General features: G+C 44.4%; 1 protein-coding gene across 5 annotated transcripts in view; it reads right to left on the minus strand.

Moving 5' to 3' along the window:
* Positions 1–857: 857 nt before the first annotated feature.
* LOC110974937 (semaphorin-5A-like) overlaps positions 858–24700 on the minus strand; it is a 136204-nt gene continuing 112361 nt past the window's right edge. For 2 of the 5 annotated variants that reach the window (XM_022226936.2, XM_022226928.2), the window contains exons 13-25: positions 24531–24601; positions 20536–20615; positions 18799–18846; positions 17522–17598; positions 15561–15635; positions 15318–15379; positions 14765–14950; positions 10898–11044; positions 10219–10446; positions 4881–5045; positions 4407–4586; positions 3489–3713; positions 858–2904 (exon numbers count right to left, since the gene is read on the minus strand). In XM_022226936.2, the coding sequence (XP_022082628.1) occupies positions 2573–2904; positions 3489–3713; positions 4407–4586; positions 4881–5045; positions 10219–10446; positions 10898–11044; positions 14765–14950; positions 15318–15379; positions 15561–15635; positions 17522–17598; positions 18799–18846; positions 20536–20615; positions 24531–24601 (1876 nt within the window). In that variant the 3' untranslated portion in view covers positions 858–2572. The remainder of the gene's footprint in view (positions 2905–3488; positions 3714–4406; positions 4587–4880; positions 5046–10218; positions 10447–10897; positions 11045–14764; positions 14951–15317; positions 15380–15560; positions 15636–17521; positions 17599–18798; positions 18847–20535; positions 20616–24530; positions 24602–24700) is intronic. The other 3 variants (XM_022226950.2, XM_022226954.2, XM_022226945.2) reach the window with 3 other exon arrangements.

Consider the following 24700-nt stretch of genomic DNA (forward strand, 5'->3'; position numbering starts at 1 on the left):
CAACTGAAGGAAGCATATTCTAATATTAGTTAAATTCAGGGTCAACAAAAAAGCTGGAAACACTTAGAAAATTGAATTCCCACACCCATTTTTAAATAAAGTGCTCAGTGTTTTGTATTGATAGGCCAATGAGACTGCTGAATTAATCGAGCTTAGCATCAAGGATATAGGAATACAGACTCCGAATGAATTCAAATTACACAATGATATTTCTTAAGTATTTGGGTGCCAATAAATGTGATTTAAATAGGTCTTGCTGGAAATTACCTTCTTTGTTTGCGTCTATGAAAAAAATACTCAATTAAGCACAATCTCTTAATACCGTGTCAATTGTACAAAACTTTGCTGCGGTAACACATTCACCATCTAAGCATGCAATATGCCTTTGGATTCAGCAGAGGACACAGAGAGGTGAATTTGAACAACGACGAGGAAAAGAGCAGGTGCCAACATTTTAATGTCACTTCGCAGAACAAAGACACACATACGTATCCTAAAAAAAAAACCAAAGACCATATATACAGCATTTAATGACAATTTAATTTTTTTACACATACAATATAAAGAATAAATATCTTCTACACATAAAAATATATTTGTACAATAGCCCAACACTCTGCATAACCTTTTGAGTTTTGTAAACACAAACCAGACGAATACGATGAACTTCTTGCCTCCCAGACAACTTCGGAACCTTCACTTAATGCTTTCAGATGCTTTCTTCAGATACGCTGGCAGTCCAGAATGATTAGAACTGGGCAAAGTCTTTTGGACATTTCTTTATGCCCTCTGACCCTCCTGCCAAAACAGAAGACTCGATTACAGGCGCGGTTCTAGAGCCCAATTTTTTTTGGGGGGGGAGGGGGGCCTAGACCCTTCACACGTGATGTCACCTGTTAACTTTCGATACTGCTTTAGACAAAAGTCTTTGGGGGCCGACTCCCCCTCCAAACAACAGCACCTGGTTGGCTAGTTAACTTGTAAGTAAAACCACAGGACCCTATGCACATCAAACAAAAACAGCCTCGGACTTTACAGTTGGAAATGGATAAGATATTTATACAGTGTAAATTTGTTGATTTATTCTTATTTTTTAAATACATCAGAAGGGGTGGCTGTGTGTCCATAAGGATGGCAACAGCATTATCACTATGTATACACAGCATATAAATTATTACAAGAACTGAAGACTTCATCAACATGAATACGCCTTTTTTTTCTATACACAACATTTTAATTTGTTTTGGTTTAATATATTAGTTATCTACCAATAACATACAACCGGTGGGTAATGTTCACAAGATGTCAAAAGAAATGTTACGTTTGATAAATTAACAGTCCTCAATCCTGCACCGGGTGAAGCACTGAAGACAGCTAGGGTTAACCCTAACAGTCCTCAGTCCTCCAACAGGTGAAGGATTGAGGAGTGTTAGGGTCAGGTGTCTCTATACAAAGGACGTAACGCACCACTCCTACACAAAGAGCACTTCACTTTAAGATATCAGATGTTATTCAACTCAAGGACAAAACAAAAAGAAAACAAAATGAAAAATTTGTCCCTTATTTGAGCTGGTTGGCTAAACCGTTTTAAGGCACTATAACCAAGTCTTCACAGCTTGGTTGTGGTTTAGCAGGGCTATTCTGACCATAGTGAGCACGCCAGCACTGCAACAACACAGCGAGTCAGCAATGCTAAAATCAAAAACTACAAGGATTGAAAAATGCCACTGTTCTACTAGTGTATTCATATTGTACATTTAGCTAACACGTAAGAAATAAAAGTAAATCAGAAAGGTACAGTATCACTGGAAAACACATGACGACTAAAAGAAGGTGGGCTTTTGGAGACTACTTTGGAAAAGTAGAGACTTTCTAAATTCTGCTAAGAACTAATGCCAACTGTTATCCCACAGTCGCAAAAGAAACACTAGGTAATCTGTTGAAGGAACTAGATAAGCTTCTACAGGTAACAGAAAACTTGGTAACTATCCAAAACGTGTAGAAAGCTTCAAAGAAACCTTCAGCCGCTGATTTCACGAAACATGGCGTAACTTTGAACCATGCATAAGCCTTTCGCCACAAATTTATAACACAGCCACGCGATATATTTACGTTCCATTTCATGAAAAGTTGCGTAGCTGCGCCACGCTTTTGCAATGTTAAATTTCTTGGACGAGGACCAAAAACGGCTTTTACAACGGCTGTTTGGAAGTTTTTGTTTTTTCTTCATCGGAACCAGCCCAGAAATCTTGTGTTTTCTCACAGCCAAACAAGGTTTTCCTTACCTTCTAGAAAATTTGTTTTTCAACTTGCGCAATAAAATGTGGCGTAAGTGGAGTTACGCCATTGCATGAAGTTTTGTGAAATCGGCTGCATATCCGCATGCCAAGCTGTCTAAGTACGAAAAAAAAGCTGGGATTCCCTCTGGAGATTTTGTGCAATTATTTCACGTCACTTTTCATAATTAAAATTATGTACACAATGCGGTGTTGGTTAAAAAAACATAAAGTCATCTACATGTACTTAGAGTCTGTACACAAAGAAGTTGGCTGGCCAATCTTGGCAGCAGCGTTCAGCTGGGGAGGGGATTGCTTCGAATCTCTGTTCTGTAGTGCCTGAACGTGCTGGGGTGTTGGCAGTCGTAGTCGTCCTCATTGTCCGTGAACCGATCCGTGCCTTGGTCCCGGTTGTCCGAGTCACGCCGCTTCTTCTTGGCTTGGCAGGACCTCAGCCAGGTGCGATGGATGCTCACTGATGCCACAGCGCTGACCAGGGCCGACAGCAGTGCCACGACCAGCACGAAGGCCGTGCTGATGGCGGCTGGCTGAGTGGCCTGTTGTGAGCAGGCCACCTCTGGCTGCGACTGTAACCGTTGAACCTCTGGGGCAGCATTAAGCAATGGTTCTGTGGAAGAAGAACATCATTTTATGTACAAGTTACATAAAAGAACACTTGGGAAAATGCAACCCAAAACATTTCTGATGGTATAAAAAATAACCCTCTCTCATCTTTAAATATCATCGCCTACCTCAATCATAAAAACTGAACCAAACCGGAAACATACCTGATATTAGACATTTGTAATCCATGATCAGACGACCAAGTTAATCCCAACCTATTACTTAACCCTACAATGCCAAGAATTTATTTGGACAAAACTCTCCAACTTAACTGTTTCACAATTTGGAGCACGTTTTACACCTAACACACTGAAAGAAAAGGTACATAAACCAACTCCAAATATCTTGGTCCTATAAGATGAAGTGGGTTTGCAGAGATACTGCGAGGGTTTTAGCCAGCGGGGTATCTGGGTGTCTTTCAGACACCCTAAAAATCCATTTTAAAAACATCTTTAGCTTATTAACTGATTCATGTAAAACTATCAATAGTCTACATTCTGGATACCTTGTTTTCAATCCAAGTTCCACTTAGGGTCTTATTTCCAAACGCTACCTTCAAACCGTGACCTACACTCCTTTCTCCCTCACCTTTGTTGGCGGAAGCGCAGAGCTGGAGTTCCTTGACACAGCCGATGCACTGGCCATCCGTGGGGTTGTCCAGCAGGCAGCGGCGGCTCCGGTGTTTGTGGACCTGGCCGGGTTTGGTGCACCGCGTCCATCGGCTCCACTCCTTCCAGCCCGACATGTGGTAGAGCCGGCTGGCACTGGGCACCGAGCTCTGCTCGCCTGATGAACCTGCGAGTAACATGAGGCCTGAAGGCAGGTCAGCTTCCCACGTAACAAGGTGGCCAGGGAACAGTAAATAAAAACAGCCACACCTGTGCTCCGTAGGCATGTGACAATAAGCATTCCAATTACCTGCCACACCACGTTTGAGCCTTCTTTCATTTGGAAAAATTCTACTCTGCTCTTTTGCATTTTGACTGCACCTTGATTATTATTTATTCATTTTTTATCCATTTACTTTTTATAATTGATTGCTTATTTGAAATTAATTTAAAATTGAAATTGAAATAAGGCTACCCTGTTGAAGTAAAACCGATGATAAACTAGAACTTACATTCACATGGGTAGTTATCAAAAGCAAACATAAAGTAACCTTAGCCATAATATGTACAGCTAAATTACTTTACTCAAATGGCTCCCAGTTGAGAAGTGAGTATACATGAGTGAATCAGCACGATTTTCATGAGATTTTGAGCACTTCGTGAGTTTCATAATGAGCCAGTTCGGTACTCCACACCTTAAATGAAGAGCACCCGAGGATGTACGTGCAAAGTCTGCCCTATCAGCCTGGCCCTGTGCTAACTCGCATGCGTGCTTTGTTCCTAAATGACTTTGCTTTTCTTTTGTTAGGCAACTGGCTTGTTTTGAGCCAACTCCTCAATGCAAATGGTCGTGGCAATGACATTGGGGGAGGGGTACGGCTGCAAGTAAACTACTTACTGTCAAAGTCGGCGCACTCGGCCATTGAGCACGTCTCGGTGACTCTGTCTGCCCCCTCGCAGTCTCTGCCCCCGTGGGCGGGAACGGGGTTGGTGCAGGTGCGCGCCCGTGTGCGAGTCCCCTCCCCGCATGACTCGCTGCAGTCCGACCAGTCACTCCAACAGCTCCAACCCCCGTCCACTGCAAAAGATGCAAATTAAAGAGGTCAACAACAAAACAAAAATATAATGACCAAGGTTTTGAAAACAAGTCCGTTAACGATGACTGATATGAATGAAGTTTTCAGTCTGTTTGATTCTCTCCCCACAACAACTTAATTTAAGGTATAAGAGAGTTGGTAATTTGTGTTAAAAGTACAAATTTTCCAAATAGCGTCTTGCATTTTCAATAACTGCTGGTGTACAACCATGTCATTAAAATCAGTTGTCCATGCGAGGCTGAGTGACCGATGAGAGTTAGCAACAACACTCTTACCAGGGCACTCGGTGTATCCGGAGCAGCTGCGATGCTGGTAGGACTCCCCTGCGCACTGTGAGTTACCAGGGAAACAGGACCGGTGGCGTTGCTGGGTGCCGCCGCTACCACAGGTGACACTGCAGGGTAACCATGGTGACCAGACTGTCCAGCCTCCAAAAGATCCTTTGAGGTTACAAGAAGTTTCAAAACCGAAAAAAGACCATCAACTTCCATGACGGCAAGCTAAGTTAATGGAGCTGCAAGGCTGACAGATGCATGCACTTAATCCGGGGGGGGGGATTGGAAGCCAAAGACCTCAACCACCCACCCCAAATTTTTTTTCTTTAAAAAACCAAAATTAGAGAAAGGCAATTATGGGGGGTTCATTTCATTTCCTTCCATTCCAAAAGTGTTTAAAAAGCCCCAAAATGTAAGCCCCACCCACTCCTCAGAAAGGGCATAAAGGACATGTGAACAAATTTCACATTTTTCGGGCCTCCCGAAGCTATTCCCAGCCCCCCTCCAAAAAATGGTTCTGCATGGATCTGCCCTTGATAAGGACTAAACAATGAATGTCATTCAAGCATCTTTATTCCAAAAATCAACAAAATCAAAATCAGCATGCATCACTCTTGTAGGCATTTTTCCATGAGCTATCATGAGCAGAAACTCAAGGTGAAGCATTACAGCAAGTGGTAAAACTCTGTCTGAAATTTTGCCAGTTTCTTGGCACTGTCGAACAAACTTTGGGTTTTTTAAAATATGAGTGCCCTTTCTAGACTTTCGACTGAAATTCGGTGACAGGGTGGCAAAAGGTTGCCCTTTCGGATTTTTGCAACATGTTGTTGTTTGCGAGGTTTATTGACCCCCACCGTTTGCCCTCCAGCCAACTGTCGACGCGACATTCCCAGTCGTAATTTGCCAGATCCTGTTCCGTAATGCTTCGCATGACAGAGCCCAGACACAACCTGGGCACAGCGGGAGCGAACATTCGCGCCCTGCTGACGGCGTTAACAGGGTTGTCTAATCAACACCAGAGACGACTGGAAGGACAACAGCACTGATGACACTGGGTGCCGTCAACGGGACAGGAAGCCTCAATTGGTACCCCAGCAACTCTCTGGCGTCAATCGGGCTTGATGGAGCCCCTCAGATAGCCCAAATGGGTTCCCACTTTTAACCCATTGATGGGCCTGACTGTCTCCACACGTACAAGCCCAACATATTGAAGTCTTTAAGCTGGTTTCGGGCAACGCTGATTTTTGGGCATGACCTGCACCATCTGGACCTCGGCATGACCAAATATCAGAAGTCAACGACTTTCCCACCGAGTTGATTTATTTCACACCTGAGAAATGCACTTATCGCAGTTACGTCACTTTCTGGATATGAAAGTAATGTTTACTCTACATGTATATTGCTCATTTGTATGGGCTCCAATCAATAAGAAATAGGATACTGAAGAAATTAAACACTTGTGGCTGAATCCTGAATCTGGTAGTTTTCTTGATTAACTGGACAGTTCTACAGAGTTGCCGAAGGAAAGGCATACGCTCTAGGCTAAATGAACTTTTGATGTCTTATTTCCCACACAATCTATGGATCAGTCTGCTCATCAAGCTTCCTTTGTTACCAGTTGTAAACCAAAAGTCTTTTACCGCGCAGCGCTGGCCTCTCATCCGCAGTAGCTGTTCTCCAGGCAATCGGACCCCTTCCCTCGACTACGATCCACGGCCCGACCTACATCGGTAAAGCCACGACGAGCCCGGCATGAAGTCATCCATTATAGGATACCGCACCGTCTACCATCGGCAAAGATAAACATTGACAGGACGTCCCTCTGCCGGGGGAGCCCATATTGGAGTTGGGGGGCGCGGGGGAAGCCAACACAACATGCTGCGGGGACACTTTACTGCCCCGTTGCAGGATATCCTCCTTCTACAGAGCAGGCTTGGCGAATCAAAAACAGGCCCCCCAATGGCCATCGCCCCGAGGTTCAACGGCAGCCACAACATTAGAATCAGCTGGTGTTATTAGAGCATGGTCAAATCAGGCTCAGTTCTCTGAATATTGTGCAAGGAAACTTGTACCCCCCCCCGGCCTTCCCCGTCTAACATAAAAAAAGGAGTTTGCTTTCATGCTGAAATACACATTTAGCCAGAAGTGGGTTAAAAACGGTAGTTAATTCCGCTCCCCCCTCCCCAAAGGGCAGGTGGCTTGGGACTCATACTTTACTCAGCCCCTCCCCCCCAGTGGTTTCTTTATCAACAGACACAAATGTTGTGGGGAATCTATTTCAGATGATCGCAGGTTGGCTGCTGAATTCCTCTTCGCTGCATGTTGGGCAGTATATGCTAGGGATGGGCATCATATTTTTGTAAAAATATGGATCCAAAGTAGGACTCGATTGTGCAGGGTGACAGCACTGGTGTTTTTGAAGGTTAACACCTTCTCCGAATGGGGACGATGGCAAGAATCCAGAGTGACTGAACATGCCCTTGTTAAAAAGTCTGCATCTGGAAGGAGGCCAGTAAAAGGGGGAGCACTTTTCAATTAATAAATATATAGTGGACTTAAGTGAAGAATTCGGCAGTGTGTCTGGTTCCCACTCTCTTCTTTTCTTTTCCCAAGACATTTTTTTTCCCTCATGAGAACTCGGAAACAAGATGAACTGCCAACATGTGGAGACATTTGAGAAAAGCTTCAATTTTCATCCCTTCACTGAAACTGCAAAAATAGGCTCCTTAAAAAAAACTCCAGAAATGGCTCAATTTGCTAAGTAATATGGTCATTACTCAGCATGCTCACGGTCATTACTCAGCATGCTCATAAACTGTCCTGTCAGTACCAGACAAACGAACATGGCCAACACCTCTTCATGGTACGAGGAAACGACGTGAGGTCGCCAGGTCAGGTGCGGTTTTTGGGTCCCCTGGCGGAGCCCCAACGTAATGTGAGACACGCACACCTGACGTGTTGCTGCCCACTTTGTTGTCGCCGATAACTACAAATGGAAGGATGGCCAATTTCTGAGCAGAGCGGGCTTTATCTAGAGGTGGAAATTTAATGACTCCTTTCATTCTGGGCTGAACTTCCTGGTTAAAACCACATTCAGACGCCTGGGCAGTGTCTCGTCGGGCAAGACATCTGTGATGCGACCCAAGAACAGTAACTCGTGGCATGACAAGTTCTTTGGGCAAGGTAAAGCACACACTCTCAATGGCAAATTTGACTTTGATACCCTGCCCACGATTGAATGGACAAGAGCTGGCAGGTTAAGAGCAGTGCATTTACAAGGAAGGATGTTTGCCTCAAACCATTATGCCACTGAAACGGGAGGCTGAACATGAATATCAATGGTTTGTGTAAGCAATCAAGCAGCCTCACCAAGACCTCTAAAGAAGGCTGAATGATGCCTTCTTCTCTAAAGCCCGTTCTATAAACGTATGCATATAAAAAGATATGAGCAAGGCAGGCGCGGTTTCTGCAGGAAGGGGCTTTAGCCTCCCATTGCAAAAATCAAAAACAAAATAAAAAACGCTGGAAAATATTGCTCTCGCCGTAGCAAAAGTAAACGGTCTAGGTCTACCCCCCCCCCAAAAAAAGTTGGCTCTAGAACTGTGCCTGGAGCAAGGTGGTGGGATACAAGACCTCATCCAAGGGGGCCCAGGCTTTCCAGGTTACTGACCCCTAAAGCCTTCTCATCACTCGCCATGGGAACTATGAAACCTGACACGCGCAGTGCACTGATAAATACGAAACCTGACACGCCAGGTAATGACGCAAATTTACAAGCAGGTACAAGTGCTCACACGCACAAAAACTGCTTCATCCAATCAGGAAGGGCTCACCGCCAGGGCACTGAAATACCCACCATCTGGAGCACATTCCCAAGTCCCAGACTGGAGTTCAATGAAATATCGCCTTCCGACACGTTTGTTTTCATTTCATCTCACACCTGAAACAGTGCAGTTCGTCATTCCAAAAAAGGACCGAGAAAGTTCTGTATGTTCCCCTTGTTAGCAGCTGGTGACAACAACCACCACTGAAATTTGATTTGTGACTTGTAGCAGACAGAAAATTGGCTGTGCACACATAGCAGAGTTGCAACCATGGCCTTTTTTAGGCACCATGCAGGCAGATTAATGGCCACTCAAACCCTGACCACAGCATGTGATGAACATACTTGAGGAAAAAAAGGCTGGAAAGGTTAAAAGGTATTCTTTCCCCAAAGAACACGTTATGTTTGTGCCAATATACATCTTCTGTGTTCTATGAAAAGACCTCTGTCACAGATTGACATATGCCATATCTTAATCTGGGTACGTCTGATCAAAAATGATTCTGACAGCGGGGGGAAACCCCACTGACGTCAAATTGAAATCACGTTCACATCCTCGGCCAATCCTCTTTGGCCCAATTTAGACTCATCTGGTCAATACGGCCAACAGTTAACGTTCAGAGAGGTTGAATCAGCATTTTTTTTTTCAGCAATATCGCATGCAGCAGGTTACCCATCCGAGGTCACCTGTAGTTTGTTTTCGGAACCGAAAATGTGCTGCTTTACGAGCAAAACTCACAGCAAAAATAAACTTCTGGACTTGTCATGACAGCATGCCGTGGCTGTAGAAGCAAGGCAAGATGGAATGAAAGTTGAGTGCGTTTGCAGACAAGTAACTTAAGAGGCAAAACATTCCAGCAAGTTTCATCAACAGCGACCCCAAAAGCTTGAAACGTGAAAGAAATCTATCTACCTTATACACCTCGTGTCATTCAAACAACACTACACAGCCCCCCTTGACACACTTGTCACACTGCATGCGCAGACTAACGTGATCCACAATCATGCCACAACATTGCATCACTTCACTCCTTCCGTATCAAGTATCACAGCTTCAGTCCGTTTCATCCTTTACTTTGTGGCCAACAGTCACGTATTCCCACACTCATGCTATTCATGCAGGGTGCCAGCTGGGTTTGGGTTGATGTAAAAATTCTCTTTCTTTGATCTTTTTTGACGCAAAATAAAAGAGATAAAAGCATCAGAGCAATAGCCAAAAGAGAGGCATCTGTGAAGAAAGTTTTTTGGCAGCATGCATATGTGAAGTTTTCAAGTTAATTTTGGAAAAGAAAGACAAATTCTATCACAATTGTTTTTTTTTGAAAGAGCCAAAGAAAATCAACAGCAAGTGCATTTTGCTCGGCAAAAGAAAAACAGCTCGACAAACCAAATTGGGCAAAGTTGTGCATTTGGCAAATGAAAGTTTGGGCTTGTGGGTGCTCCAAGCAACCATTTGCATAAGAATGAGAATGCACAGGGTACCAGCTGTGTCGGCACCCCTGCCCCTCTGGATACCTATTAGTCTGTTCAGCTGCTCCACCTCCGAGTCCTCACCTCCCGTGGGCCAGCACGTTTTACTCAGGTATGGGCAGAGCTGGTACTCCACCTTCATGCGGCCGATGCGTAGCAGAGACCGGTCGATGACCGGCGCCTTGCACATGAACCGGTAGCGTTTGAGCAGGAAACTGTCCTGTGTGGCATTCTGCACCATCCAGGGAGTCCAACGAGTTGTCTTGCGCGTCTCTGCGGAGGGAGAGAAAGGAAGGGGTCAAGGGGAGGGGGGGAAGTCACTTCTGGGGCAAAAATGTAGTCAGGACTAGGGTCTGTAAGAGATATACCTTTTCATATTTACACTGGACAGCAAATGAAACTTGCCACTTCTGTCAAAGGCCACACGTAAAAATTCACTCCATAGAAATAACCAATTTTTGTACACAGCTATGCTGCAATACCCCTTACTAATCACACGCCCAAAAGCAAGTGATTATCTTTATAACACAGAAGAAATTGTCATGCACAGCAACTTGGTTACTGCCGTCATGCCTTCGCATTACATGCCTCTTCCGCCAACAGGGGTTGTTGTGACTTGCCCGGTGGACAGGGATACGTGCCTCAAGTTTGGAAGTGTGCACGTGAGCATGGCCCCACCACAGTAATGGCAAACTCTCTGGGTGAGCCCTTCAGCTGAACCCACCTCGGCAGAGTTGTTTGTTGCACTCTCTGGTCTCCTCCGGGGTGCCCATGCAGACGTTGCCCCCTAGGCAGTGCCTGGACCGGGTCTGGATGCCCCCGTTACACTTGGCCGAGCAGACGCTCCAAGCGCTCCATTCGCTCCAAGATCCTGTGGGGAAGGGAATAGAATCAAGCTAGGCAGAGCCCGGGAACGGTTTGTGTGGAAACAGCAAACTATGGGTCCGGGCTGCACATTCACAGGTACACAGTTAGCAATGACTAAGGAATACTTGGCCGCAATTCACTTCAAAGAATAACTTGTCACCTGAATTCAGATTGGAGGTCTTGTGTCGGTCTTTGTAAGACCCTATCTTACAAAGGCCTTACAACGTCTTACGTAAAACACAAGACACTGATTTGACAATTTGTTCCCTGCCCTCGCTGTCGGGGCAATAGGTGTTTTACATTGCCTTTCACACTTCGGATTGGCCCACCTGTAGAGCACCAGAGCATGACGTCATTTTGACCGATAAGTAATGTGGAAAGGAATGGCTTATGCACGCATGTTGATTCATGCACTGGTTCTCGGACTACTGTCTTTTACACACAAATAATTGTGAGCGTGACGTATTTCACTTTGGTACTCTGCAGCAAAGGCCCACAAAACTACCTGCACAATGATGTTTCCGAAGAGGTTTTAAGCATGCCGGCAATGTGGAAAGAGAAATGCAAATGTGGAAAGCTTTCGTCAGAAAAAAAAGAAAAGATCATGCTGCTTGCCATGCATCACCAAGAAGTGTGATTTTTCAAAGGGTCATTCCACGAAGTTCGGGCACAGTTTGTGACGGCGTCCCTTGTTACATCAGTGAAAATAAACATTTTTTTCCCCTGCATGTGGATTCTAAATTGACATTGTTCTAAATCTTGCTAGGTTCTTGTAGTGGTGTGCTTCATCTTTGCTGAATAATATGACTTAATCTGTTGTAATGTGAAAATAAAGGGCAATAAAAGTTAGCGATGTAACAAGGGATGCCATCACAAACTGTGCCCGAACTTCATGGAATGACCCCAAAGGAAAATGAAGAAGTCTGAGAGGGGTAACCAGCAACTGCAGCACCCAACAAAGCCGAACTTGTGTGGCAATCACATTGGGATAAATTTTTCACTTCACAGAATTTTCTTTTTTTTTCAAACAGCCAACGGTTGAAAGTAAACAAAGTCCAAGGCGCAAAAGTAGTCGGCAAACTATTTGCCGCAAGGAACAAGCACACACAAACAGCACGGCAGGCACAGGCAGAGCACACAAAACAGAAGTTGCGACGAGGGAAAGTCATGCTTTTTACGTGTTCTTTTTCTTTCCGGGCAATTACATTGGGATTCATCTGTGATTTTTGGAGTTATAAATAGAAGAGGTTGCAGCTTTCGTTGTCATCCAACAGGAAACACCACCCAGCGGCTGCCCTGCTTTCGGTTCTAGCTCGTCCAACGGACCACAATGTCAGGTATGACTAAGGGGACGGGACTGCCGATAAAAAGGCACCCAGCCGACCTGTTGCTTGGCAGAGCTCACAGGCCGGCCGCTCGAGCCGGACCCCTCTCTATCTTTCCAGTGTTTTGAGTTCTCAATCACTACTGATACCATCTTGGCTGGGGACACCGTACCGCTCAAACTTTATTGCCAAGGAGATGCCTATGAATCACTCTTTTTTTTTTCATTTTTGTATGATTCATCTTTCCTGCCATGGTGTGGGCAGTTTGGAAGGAGGGGCGCTGGTCGGTTTAGGGGTTGGTGGTTAGCCTGTAATCGTCCTTGTACATCAAAGGATTTCTATGCTTTGCTCACGACCTTGTTGCTTCTCCGTGGAGTGTATGCTGTCAAAGTATTTTATGGATAAGTTGCATTCAGCATGACATCTGATGAAAATTTGACGGGTATAGCGAATTTTGATATTGGCTTTTTTCCTTCACCAATTTACGTAGAAGCACTACATGCTTGTGGCTACAACAGCTTTTTAGAAAAAAACGCATCAGAGGCTGGTTCAAGCCCTCCCACTAGAAGAGCTCTCCTCTCACAATATGTTACATAGCTTCCAATCCTTAAGACAATGTCCTCTTATTTCATTCACCTTGCCTTTACTTCTGTATCTATTCCTGTTACTGCTCATTTTCACAGTCTTCAACTCTTTACTTCCGTTTTGGATGTCCAGTCTAGTCTTCACTGTTTGTCACATTTGTTCTCGTCTGCTTTCAGTGCTTTTGTCCCTAGTCCAATTGTCTGTCCTTGGGCTGTTCTCTACAAGCCCTCGCTTATTTGAACAGCCCCATACTTTCTATCTTTTCAAGCTTTGTCTATTTTCTCCAATTATATTACATTGTATTTAAGGTTCATATTTATTTTACGTGTATTCTTTGATTCGTATGTTAAAGAAAGGATGGAAATAAATGTCATTTTTAAATTGAATTGAATTGGATTGAATTGAATCACTGTGCGAGCAAATCCTGGGCGACGCAAACTGATTTTTACAAAGCATCCAGGGCAAAAAACATTGGCTGAAGATGGAGGGAGTTCAACTTTTGCAAACGACACGACACTGACGGGGGAGAAATAAATTCAGAAAGTGCAGTACAAAGCCCCCCTTTACTCTTGATAGCTTTCAGCATCCCGTGCTGGTAAGACAACACTGGAGGAGGGCACAGAGTCGGCATGCTACAGGCATGAGGTGTGAATCATACACAGACTAGGTGATAATTGAGGTCTGGGGGAAAAGTTACACGTATGTCTTCCTGGACATCCACGCGTAATTACAACTTGTCAAATGTAATCTTGTGCTGTCTCTGGTAAGGACGGATGGGTAAATTTCCAAGACCCACCCCTTCCAAACCAAGAAAAAACACCGATATAAAAAAAAAATCAAAATAAATTATCGGTTCTGAAAACTTCCTTAAAATATATCTGCAGGATATTTTTTGGCAAATAACTGAATTTTGCAGGCTTGACACTGATGTTTTCAGTTTTACGAAGCGACCTATTTTTACTATTTTGACATCTTGACAAACAAGCAAACAATTTGGGAGGAAAAGTGTCAACATTTGTCAGTTTCCATCTCTAAAGTGCGCATGGCTTGAGTGCCACTTCCCTAAGAATCGGCCAAACTGATGAGAACAGCCGCCATGCTTGGCATGCAGGGACTGGCATAATATATTAGCAATCATGCATCCTCGACTCTTAAACAAGAAATAAGGAAAAGGCTGCTATTTTAACACAAACCAACACAGCGACTAGTAAAAACGATACCACAGTGAACACTGCCCGTTCAAAACATCTGACTTAAAGACTTAAATACTGCTCTTGTGCGGAAACTGTGGATGGAACATGATAGCCGACTGCAGAATTACAATAAGCTTTTGTGTAGAGAAACAAAAAGAGCCATGCTGGTGGGCGTGTTTATTTTGTTGGTAGCGACGCGTATACAGTGCATGCATCTCACAGTCTTTCATAAACCAGTGAAGTGCAGTTCCAATCAAACGAGCCTCCACTGCTAGGAACATTGCGCCCTCTCTTGGTACCCCTCACGACCCATAAGCCGTATGTGTGCTGGTGTAGGAACAGGGATAACACAACCACTTTTCATCAGAATCTGTACAAACCCAGAATTCCTTGCATTTTTAACCACTAACACCATACCCGCCACACCATGTCTGTGCAAGTTAACATGTGTGAGGCAGTGTTCAACTGTAATACCGTTTCAGGTGTCCAGCATGCAAGCCAATACACCACAATACAAGCAGATGGGTTGCAAACAGACAGAAAAACAAACAAACCCAAAACCAACTCAGAAGACAAAGAAAAAGAAAAGTTGGCATTCTCCTCAAGAGGCCCATGATGTACCTGAATTTCGCACGACAACAGCTGTACCTGAACAGTTGGTGACCTGGACACTCTCACCCTGACAGGGCAGACCGCCACACTGCGGGACCGGGGAATCACAGGCACGGCGCCTACAGAGGCACCTGGAGTCACCGCTAGGGTCCTGGCAGGGGAACCAGTCGGACCAAGCACCGTAGGCACCATCAACTAGAGGAGTGAAGACGCAACCAATGATTTCAGCAATTAAATTCTTGAAAAACAGAGAGAAAGACTTCATTTGCAGGCTCAAGGAAGTGTTCTTTTGTTTCCTGTTTTTTTTTTCTTTTCTGCTTTTTGTTTTACTATTATCAACTTCTTCAAGAGCTTGGAAATGACTGGACATTGAGTGCACTAGTAATAATCAATTCCCTCACAATAATAATCCCAAGCTCTGTGTTAAAGTTGGAATGAGCCAAATCTGCATGACAATGTGGCCAGGAACTGTTTCACATATTGGCTGCCTGCTTCCATTGATAAGCACTTGTTACTCATTAACAACTGTCTGGACAGTCTATACACTTCTCAAATCTCTCACCTGCCGAGTCGATGACCGGGCATGAAGTTATTTCCTGTATCCAGAGGGCCAACACATCGTTGCTATAAACGAGAGAAAGGGAAAGGGCTTGAGTCAAGAACATCGCCTGGAACAAGACTTAAAACCTTCAACCCTAAACCTTGAAGTTCAAGGGCTCAATCAACTTAATGGCATCCGTCCTACTAACTACCAGAAGATGAGATCTAGTCCTCTTTCTAAGAAAGGGGCAAGAAAAGAGCTTACTCTTGTGGTTTGGTCGTGCAGCTGTTGGTCTGTGGATTCCAACCACAGTAAGGATCCCTGGCATCTACGCATTCCCTGAGCAATGGCAAGAAATAACCCATCAAAATACACATCAACTGATATTCATAATTTCAGCAGGTTCTTGAACTATTGACATATTTATGTGAGAGTACCTCGTGTAGACACTGGTGGGTGAAGGGGTCTTCTTCCCATTTCCCCTGCTTTCAACTTGTTTGAATACTTAAAAGACAGAAAGTTTCTCCAAGACAAGCAACAGGGCACCCCTTCTCCATTTGGGAATGCTGAACCCATCACTGGAAGCGCCACCTAGCGAGCTCATGAGCGGCTGACGAAGATCATTTTACGACTCCTGAAGTTCTTGTTTTCAGGCGAAGGAGGGGGGGACACATGTACATTTTCAATGATGAGATGCCCTGCATGGGCTGAATGGTAGATTCCTGAACAGCGAACACAGCCTGGGTCTTGTCAAGCCGTAACGAGCACTTTAAGCAAAGTCATCGATAGAAATATGCCCCCCCCATTTCCATCTCCCCGCCCCCCCGACAATGCCACTCTCAATGCTTAATACATGTACAGTGTACATGTACAATTGCTTTGAGCATCAAGCCATTTCACTTCAAACTTGCCCCAATTCTACTCTCCCGAGGGTTCATCTCTGGGGTGTCAGGTGGCTCCGATCTTTGTACCCTCTTGCTCAGTGCCCAATGCAAGAAGTCGTATCGTGGAAGGCATCTGCGTGAGAAACTTGGCTGACTACGACAATAATGACTAACCCGCCCAAACCTGTAAGCCCCTTCCCATCTCCCTCATGTCAAAATGTCACGACCTATTCCGGATAACTACTCGGTAAACATTGACCAAGCATACGTGAGATCAGGGTGACATGCGGTTACTACAAAAATGACTCAATGAACACCGGCGCCTGTGCACGTTTCTCTCCCCCCCCCACACACAGCCAATGGCTTCAGTCCATATGCTGATGAAAAGACTGATTTTCTTTTTGACTAATCAGATCAGGATAAACTGGAAGACTGTGGCGAGTGTCTTTTAGAGACGGGTTTAACCACAAAATTATTGGTGATGGTGAACAGTGCATGTTTGTCCAGAGTGAAATTGACATGACAACAATTTGGCTAAATATTGAAGTTATTAAGAAATGTCAATGATGTTGCAGAAAACTTTAGCCGAAATTTGGTGGCGCCGAGAAAAGTTGAGGTTAATTAAGCCAGGAAGAGCGGTGCTGGTAGAAAATAACTTCACTGGCCCAAATTTTATTTTTTTTTTTTGGACCGGGCGTATGAAAGGAGGCCAGTCTGAAAGTTGTTTGTTTCCTAAATAATGGTCATTTTTTACTGGTTCATCAATATGACTGCTTCTGTGGACCACAGTCATCTACATTTGGAAATGCTATGGCAAATTTCCCAAAGAGAACACATTTTTAATTGCCAGGGGAAATCATGCTAGATAACATGCGACTGCTTCGGGCGGGGCAGCAGATAAGGGACAAATCCTTTCATCTGCTGTTAAGAGCATTAATGCCCTAATGAGCAGGTCTGGAACGAAAGGAGGAATCCTGGTGCCCTTGACCTTTGACTTTATGCCATCTGACAGGATAATCACAAAGTAACACTGCGGAAGTGGCATCATTTCCTAATGGCCAAAGATTCTGGATTTCCTACAGGCACGGTCACCACGAAGAACTGGCCTCATGCAAAAGATCCCCGATGAACCATTAATCATTAATGATTCAATGGGTTTGGCACCAGCCTTGGATTTTGCAAAAATCTCAAGCTTTTCTGAAAGAGAGAGCACCTCGCAGATGCATTATTTCGCGGACAAGGGACAGACAAGGAACGGGAAGTTCAATCACGAACAGCTACTCGGAAAATGGACAAACAATAAGAAACAAACAAACAGTGACAGCCACTGACTACACTTACTTCATGGTGGTGTACAGGTGACACCGTTGTACCGACACCATTACGACCCCGAAGGACATCCCGACATAGAGGGCACCCTTCAAGAAAGGAAACCAAGACATGATAAACTGGTCACATACCATTTTCAGTTGAGATGCCAAGACAAACTTGAAGCTATAAGCTGGCCAATCTTCTGGTATCTTTACAGATCTTATGAGGCCTTCTACGCCCAGCAATATGTTTCTTACCCAAAATTCACCATTCATGCACTTGACTTAAAGCATGGCTTTACCAGTGCTTCTCTAGACATGGAGAAAATTAAGCATTTAAACCTGTTAAGCCTTGTAATGTATTTCCTTAATCTGCAATTTCCTCGGACAATGTCTCTAACTAAAGTAAACGGAAAACGTGATACGTTTTTTCTTTTTTTCTCTTGCTTGGAGCTGGGAGATAACAAAATACTTCCGAAGTCAGAACCACACACACACTTTGGAGAAGTGTAACCCTCAAAAATTTGTGTCAGGGAAACCTCTACTGCTTTTGACAGATCACTTACAACTACTGCAGTTGCCAAACATGTCCCATTCACACTGGGTAATGTGGGACTGATCAAAACAAAACTGTCCGGTTTCCGATGCTGCGTTATCTCTTGGCTCCTCAGCGAACTTGTGCGCTTCCCCTCTCCCTTAGATTTTTCTCTTTCCTAAAGCATCTTCAGATTAGAATCAAAAACATGTTCCAGTGTTTGTTTCTTCTGGCCAGGACGACTAATAAACTTTCATCTCCGGAGATTTGTCTGGCTGTTTTTTAACCCACTTGCAGTGAGCTGGAAATCTTCTGAGACGAAAAGCATGAGGTGCAGTTCGACCTTTTCTGACCCCTTGATTTTTTTTTGTCTTGTTTTTCGTTATTTAATCAATTTTCTTTTTTTGGTCACTGGGAAATTGAAATCACTGGACTACAAGCTCAGACTGTTAGTTCCCAGAGGAGTTCCCAGCATGGTCAAGTTTGGTCATTTGGTGTCCATTCTCATCAACATCAATATCGGGCCCTGATTTGAAACAGTGAAGACCATCCCATTTCAAAACGTTTTGGAGGGGGGCAAGGTTCTGCACTCGCCAACTCAGACAATAAGCTCCAACGTCAGCTACACTCGTGATTAATAATGCAACTCACGCTGTGGGGCAAGCCAAAAAATATTCAGCTTCAGTTAGCCTGCTTGAGGTTCCGTACACCCCCCCCTTGGCGGGAGATTTTTTTCATGGAAGGGAAGCTTGAAATATGCAAGTAGAACTCACCATCTCTGAATGGAGCTCAATTTTCTTCAGTGGCTGGCATCGTGTGTTCTGCAAACAAATATTATACGTAAGATGTAAAACCAGCACGTTAACACTCTGCAAAGCTCAAATTTCATGATACAAAGTGTATAATTAGCAAATAACATTAAAATGACTTCAATTTCAAAATCTGATTTCATCTTACAAGGTTTACAGTGTTACAGCATTCAAGGAAAATATAGCAATGACAAGAATGGCTGTCTCAATACGGGCAACTCACAACAGAGCGCCACCAAGAGTCTGCAACGCGTTGGCCAATCACAATGCGCGAAATTTGTGGACCCTTTCCGAACTTGCATTGGGTCGACAGATTTTGCGCATTGTGATTGGCCAACGCCTTACAAACCATTGGTGACGCACTATTGTGAAGCGCCCGTATTAAATCTCGAGACAGTTGATTGAATACCTATGAAAAGACCCATCTCAGAAAAAAAGGAAGGAAAAGCAATACTATCCAAGAGCACAATGTGCCCACAAAAATCTGTTTGAAATTTCAAGCCGGTAGCAAAACCTTCAGGGGCGAATAAAGGTCAAACAGAAAAAAAACAACCAAAAACACAAGTCTTGACATACTGAGCAAATGGTGTGGGTGACAGATTAGGCAAGGCTGGAAGGCGTGAGCCTCATGCCCGCCAGGAAGAAGAGGGGAAAAAAACGGAAAAAGAAACGTCTGTGTGTGTCTTCATCAGCAGCTTCATTTCCCTACAGGGAAAGACATAATTGCAATTTCACACGTCCGGGCCCTGGATGAACTCCAGTTAAAAGTACAGGAGAGTACAAAAAAAAAAAAAAACAGCACGAAGGGGGGGGAATCAAGGGCAAGCGTGCACGCATGGCTACATTGAACAGGTGCTGTCTACATGATACATGAATGTGAGGCATATATCAGCATGATTGCTTAAGTCAGATGCTTCAACTCATCAGAAAAAAAAACCCACAGTCCTGTACTAATGACAGGCTCCTGATCCATCCATTTCTCCAGGTGGGAAAAATACTGGTCTCTCTTCCTTCAAAAGGTTTCAAGCATCCTTGGAGTCAGATGATTAAGTGGAGAAAGCCTGTTTAGTAGGCCGATAGCTGCACTTGAATTTCAACAGAAAACTAATGACAGTGGCAAGATAATGTATCTAGTAAAGAGGGAGGAAGATTCATTTCTTATCCCTTGACAATCTTTGACCGATGAAAGAGGTTATTGATTGCCAGAGCCATAAAAGTCCTTAAAGGATTCTTGGAGGAGTCCTCAACATTTTTCACACATTTGATATCCATTTTCATCAGGACACTGAGTTGAGCGATGCATCAAAACAAGAAGTGCAGTTGACTCTTTCAGATGCAGACTGAAATGAGAATACTGAAAGGCTGTAAGACTTTTTTGTGGGATCTGGACACATCTGCACCATACCATACCAAGTACTACCACAAGCCTCTCACCCTGGGCACTAGCCAGGAAGCCAAGCTGGGAACCATCAAACCCACCTGGCCAGCTGACTCAGCAGCCAAATACCCAGTCTAGTAGCAAGGGAACTTTTGGTGGGGGGGAGGAGGGTTGGAAAGCAACCCAGTTATCCAGCCAGCCTATGGATGAGCTCGAAATTAAGCCCATCATTTCATCATCTAGCCAGCCTCCTAGCTAGCCAAACAGTCAGTCTGCCTGCAAGCCAGCTAACAAAACAAGAACGGCGGAGCCTCTGTACTTACCGGAGTGACACAGAGGATCTCAGTCTCACAGGTCGTGTCGGTGCCTGGTAACCTGACTACCTTAGAAATCTTGCCGTCCTCTGCAAAAAAAGAAAAGAGTACAAGATGTGGATGGTATCACATAACCCAGGGTAGAGCAGGAAGCGGCGATACTTCAAAAGTCCGCGGCTATCCAACAGTGCAAAGCAAACACACGCTGGATGGTTACAAGCAGAGAGATACAAGGTAACAATGAAACAATGTACGGGACCAATACCGGATGAGCAGATGGCTTCCCCCGTCCTTTCACCCCGTAAAAAGTGCAGACGCCTGGAAAAATCTAAACTCCCACAAACCTAGTGGATATTTTCCTGCCCAAGCAGCGAGTACATGTCAAAGGGAAATGTGCCGAGGTGGGATGGTGTTACAACAGTTGGAATGCTGGCTTCTGTGATTTTTGGCGACTACTGTTTACTTGAGACCAATTTGCACTACAAAACACACTACACAAGAAATTCACAAACTACAAACTTTTGTCCTATCTGCTGTCATTTGGATTGTCCAATGGATGAGTTTAACAGCCCCTATGTTTCCACGAGTGCCCCTTTAAAATGTCCTTTATGTCTCCCCCCTTGAGGGGGAAGACCACAGATTGAAAGTGTGATCGAGTGTCAAAATGTAATGAGCAGCTTGAAACCTTCAGCAGGCTGGGGCGGCTCCGGTCACATGTGAGAAGACTACGTCTGAGGCTCAAGTCTCTTCCTCTAGCGCACATTAATGTGTAAGATCTGATTTCCTGGGTGCGGTTTTTGCTGTCAGAGGATCACTGGGTGCAGGCAGATTGTATTGACGGAACCCAGGATCTCCCCCCCCCCGACCTCCTTCACCCAGTGCATCATGGGAACAGCCCGGGGCTGCACACGCTACTCTGCAGCCGCTCGTTGCTGTGCCCAAGCCTAATAAAGACTACCCCGAGGGGCAAAGTCGGGACCAAGTTGTGGAGACAAAAAGTCTGCCCCCAATAGTGTTTTGGATCCCCCAATGGCTACGTTTCAACATACAGGTTTCCCCCACACACTATCGAACAAGCATGGTTGTAGATTTTGAGTGTGCGCATTTTTTATAATTTTTTGTTTTTAATTTCTAATATTAAATGTGAAAGCATATTGAAAATGCCTCATTCTCCAGTGATGAACAGATGCAACACCTGAACCATAATGTCACTGAGGTGACGTTAGACATAGAGCTATTGAAGGTAAAGGGAATAAGGGATAAAGTAGGCAATGGATGGTCTTTCGGAGTGCATGGACCTAGTCTGGCATAGGGGAAAATTTGGATTGCACTAAGGTAAGATGAGGAAAAGTAGGGATGTATCATTTATACAGGCACAGGGTTAGTGAAGCATTTAAATAAAGGGGCAAGTTGGGCTGAAAGAAGTATGTATTAAAATGGCATACATCACACCAGATTTTATACCAGTCCTACAAAAATCTTCACTCCACATAAGAGATTTCTCAAAAATCTTGCAGGTCTATTTATGGATTCCTGAAAACGATCCTCAGGTTTTAGGTAACATTTACGGTATGAAAGAGCCACAGTCATTTTAGGAAGTTATCTCGCAATGTTTGCTCGCTTCAACTCTCTTCTGTCAAATTTCCCCTCTCCCCTTTTTCAGAGGAAAGAAAATTACCGTCTCATAAAAACAGCATCAAAAAGAAGTCCTGAAGAGAAGTATTGTGCCACTGGTGGCAAGTTCGATCCCATAAAAGCAAACCTCCGAGTGACCTATCGCCCATGCTGGGAAATTAGCCCCAGTATCAGTTGTCCTTCTTCAAACATTTCACGTGCCACTGAGGGGCCCGACTCAGAACAGGCCAATTTTTTTTTTTTTTTTTTTGCAGTGTCTTGAGGCTAAGGTTTATCTGGGCCAGTCGGTCAACCTGTGGGCAACGATCCAGTTTCTCCACTGCCGGGCATTAGCAAATTAAAGGCCCCTCTTTCTTTTGGCAGGAAACATATAATTCGGGAAACTATTTACAGGAGAATATTTTGTTTCAGAACGTTGTTAATTTTTAGAGACAGGGCAACCTTATCAAAATCTCAGTATATATACATGTACTTCGATTTCATGAGAACTACTCAACCTCTGTCAACTTATGGGACTGGCTTTTTTTGGAAACCAAAGCCTTGTACTGAATGATGAAATTTTTAAAGGTTTATTCTGAAGTTGTTTTTCCTAGTGATGGAGACTACACTCGTCAACTTCCGGGTAAATATTCTGTGAGAAACCATTTTTGTTCATCTAATCAAGCTGTAGAGTTATTAGAAATGTACAGAGGGTCTCGTCTCATCAGGGATTCATTAATTCAGTCTTTCAACACATCCTTCTTGTGTGTGACCCCATCAACCAAGACGGGTCACAACGTTAGGACGTGCAGGACCGGCACAATGAACACATACACAGTTCTCACTGAATTGTCGTCTTCAAAAACGAAGTGCTCGTCAAAATGGCAATGCCGACGATACATCAAAATGAACAAAATATTGCGGGAGGTTGCCCCAGTTCCCCTAACCATACTTTCCTGCTGCTGATATGAACCTGATGGCATCGCTGCTCAAACAGAGAAACTCTCCCCTTGTATCTTCCAATTCTGTCTGGGACTCACTTAATGAAGCAAGCTCCACTGCCCGTTTCCAATCAAGGAAACTGATCAGTGTGAAAACAAAAAACGGAAGGGCGAGGGAAACCCTGTTTGGCCGGCTCCAGCTGTGTGTCTTGTCTCAAAACCTGGGACCCCCTGATGATGTCTACCGAGAAGAGCACTTTGGGGGCATTCGGATTTCCCCAGCCCCTACTGAGATCAGGGACACAAGAAGTGAGGTTACTCCACAGGGTAAAACCCCTCCGATGCAGTGCTGCACCACTGTACCTAAAAGGCTCCCTTTAAAAAAAATCTGTACGGGGAGTCTGACTGCTTTTTTACCCGGAGGCGTTACGGCTGACTTCTAACCTGTAGAAATAGTTGAGGGGGATGATAGCGAGTATTTTCCCGTCAACCACTCAAGCTTCTCCAAATGGAAGGACCAGGTTAGGTCGAGTGGCCGGTGGCAAGATTTTCACTTCAATCTGAAACGTGTTCCCTCCTTTTTATCAAAAAAAATTCTTAGATAAATCCAAAGGCGAATCATTTAGGGATTCAAAGCAAGCAGTCTAGACAGGGGGGGGGGAATGCAGGGTCTAGGTGTGCCTATCTTTGAGGGCATTGTAGGCCTGGCAGGGAGGGAATCGTGGGCGGGATGAGTTCTGATTACAGGCTTATCAAGGTGCCGTTTCATCCCAGGCTGCGTCTGGGTTTCCATCCAGGGATAAAAACTCAATAGGAACCTCGCTATCTAGGGCAGCAGTGAGCAGTGAGCAGGCCACAAGGTAGGAAAATGTCCCTAAGAGATTTGAGACGGTAAAATCGCCCCTTCATTATACGCCCCTTGAAAGTGACATGCTTGTTTTCAAAGAGTGTATGCCCTAAACGCTGCCCGATTTACTTGCGTCAAAACACAGTTGATAAAATACAGCAATGATACCTATTGGAGCTAGAGATCTGTGCAGCAGGTGTCAAGTTGTAGGAGTTTGACTGTTTCAGCCAAATCATTTCTACATTTCCTTGTGATACCAATGGAGCAGCCAATGGTAGTCTTCATACTCTTAAACTTGATAATGTTTACTTCACCCTAACAGGGCTAAATCTTTCAACTGCAATATGATTTTACACACACTGGGGAGTTGCTCTTAACTACTGAGGGATGGTATCACCTTCCTAGTATTTCCAGCCCCCAAACTGTGCCTGCAGCACAAATCTGCACTTAGTTTTCTTTCTTTCTTTCAAGCTACAGTGTGCAACAAGAGATTGGTATCCTACTCGGTGTCTGCGTCGGAAAGGAAAACAGGAACGCGTCTCTCGCCCTCCCCCATCAACTCCGCCCCTTCCTGCTGTAAACCTAGACGTTCCTCGTCTTACCTGTGCCAATGAACATCACATGGTACGTCTCGTATTTCCCTTCGACGACATCCACAACAATCCGATCAAGCCTATCAGGTCAAAACAAGGGGGGAAAAAAGGAAGAACACAGTCAAAAAGAAACCGGAGAGTTCTTTCCTTTCCTGAATAAACAGTGAATACCCAAGACT

The sequence above is a fragment of the Acanthaster planci genome, linkage group LG08, assembly GCF_054643075.1.
Source record: "Acanthaster planci isolate LZ-2023a linkage group LG08, COTS_SCS, whole genome shotgun sequence".
Classification (NCBI taxonomy): domain Eukaryota; kingdom Metazoa; phylum Echinodermata; class Asteroidea; order Valvatida; family Acanthasteridae; genus Acanthaster; species Acanthaster planci.